Source organism: Calidris pugnax, unplaced genomic scaffold, assembly GCF_001431845.1.
Source record: "Calidris pugnax isolate Ruff unplaced genomic scaffold, ASM143184v1 scaffold285, whole genome shotgun sequence".
NCBI lineage: Eukaryota > Metazoa > Chordata > Aves > Charadriiformes > Scolopacidae > Calidris > Calidris pugnax.
Window position 1 is genome coordinate 430,141 of NW_015091000.1, and position 918 is coordinate 431,058.

Sequence of the window (918 nt, forward strand, 5' to 3'; positions counted from 1 at the left end):
CACACCCTCCCTGGGCAGCCTGTCCCAGGGCTCTGCCACCCTCACCGTGAAGAAGTTTCTCCTCATATTTGAGTGGAACCTCTTCTGGTCCAACTTGTGCCCGTTGCCCCTCGTCCTCTCGGTGGGAACCACTGAAAAGAGTCTGGCTCCCTCCTCCTTCAACCCTCCCTTGAGATACTTGTAGGCATCGAGAAGGTCCTTTCCAACTCTTGACAATTCCGTGATGATTCTCCCCAAATTCCCTCTCCCCTGGCAGCGTGGCCAACGACCTGGACCGCCACCCCGAGCGGCGGATGAAAGCCGCCTTCACGGCCTTCGAGGAGGTCCAGCTGCCGCGCCTGAAGCAGGAGAACCCCAACATGCGCCTCTCCCAGCTCAAGCAGCTCCTCAAGAAGGAGTGGATGAAGTCTCCAGAGAACCCCATGAACCAGAGGCACAAACCTTACAACAGCCAAAAGTAGAACTAGAAACCCAGCCGTCCTCAGCCCTGTCCCACCCCCACCTCGGCCAACGGACAGTGGGCTGGAGCCCCCCCACCCCCCCAGGATCTGCTGGGATGAAACCAGGAGACACCAGGAACCTCCTCTGATGGAACCAGGAGACACCAGGAACCTCCTCTGATGGAACCAGGAGACACCAGGAACCTCCTCTGATGAAACCAGGAGACACCAGGAACCTCCTCTGATGAAACCAGGAGACACCAGGAACCTCCTCTGATGAAACCAGGAGACACCAGGAACCTCCTCTGATGAAACCAGGAGACACCAGGAACCTCCTCTGATGAAACCAGGAGACACCAGGAACCTCCTCTCCTTTGGTTTCCCTCTTCCCGCCCCCTCTTCCAGTCTCTCCCTCTTCTTGGATTTAAGATAAGCACCAGATGGTGGCTCCTGTGGCCCTGGGGACCCTGCAGTGGCC

The 918-nt window shown here is 58.0% G+C and overlaps 1 protein-coding gene across 1 annotated transcript in view; it reads left to right on the forward strand.

Moving 5' to 3' along the window:
* Positions 1–912, forward strand: part of CCDC124 (coiled-coil domain containing 124) — an 11,201-nt gene extending 10,289 nt beyond the window's left edge. Inside the window, exon 4 of the mRNA XM_014955537.1 lies at positions 257–912. Within this exon, the coding sequence (XP_014811023.1) occupies positions 257–461 (205 nt within the window). The 3' untranslated portion in view covers positions 462–912. The remainder of the gene's footprint in view (positions 1–256) is intronic.
* Positions 913–918: the final 6 nt, after the last annotated feature.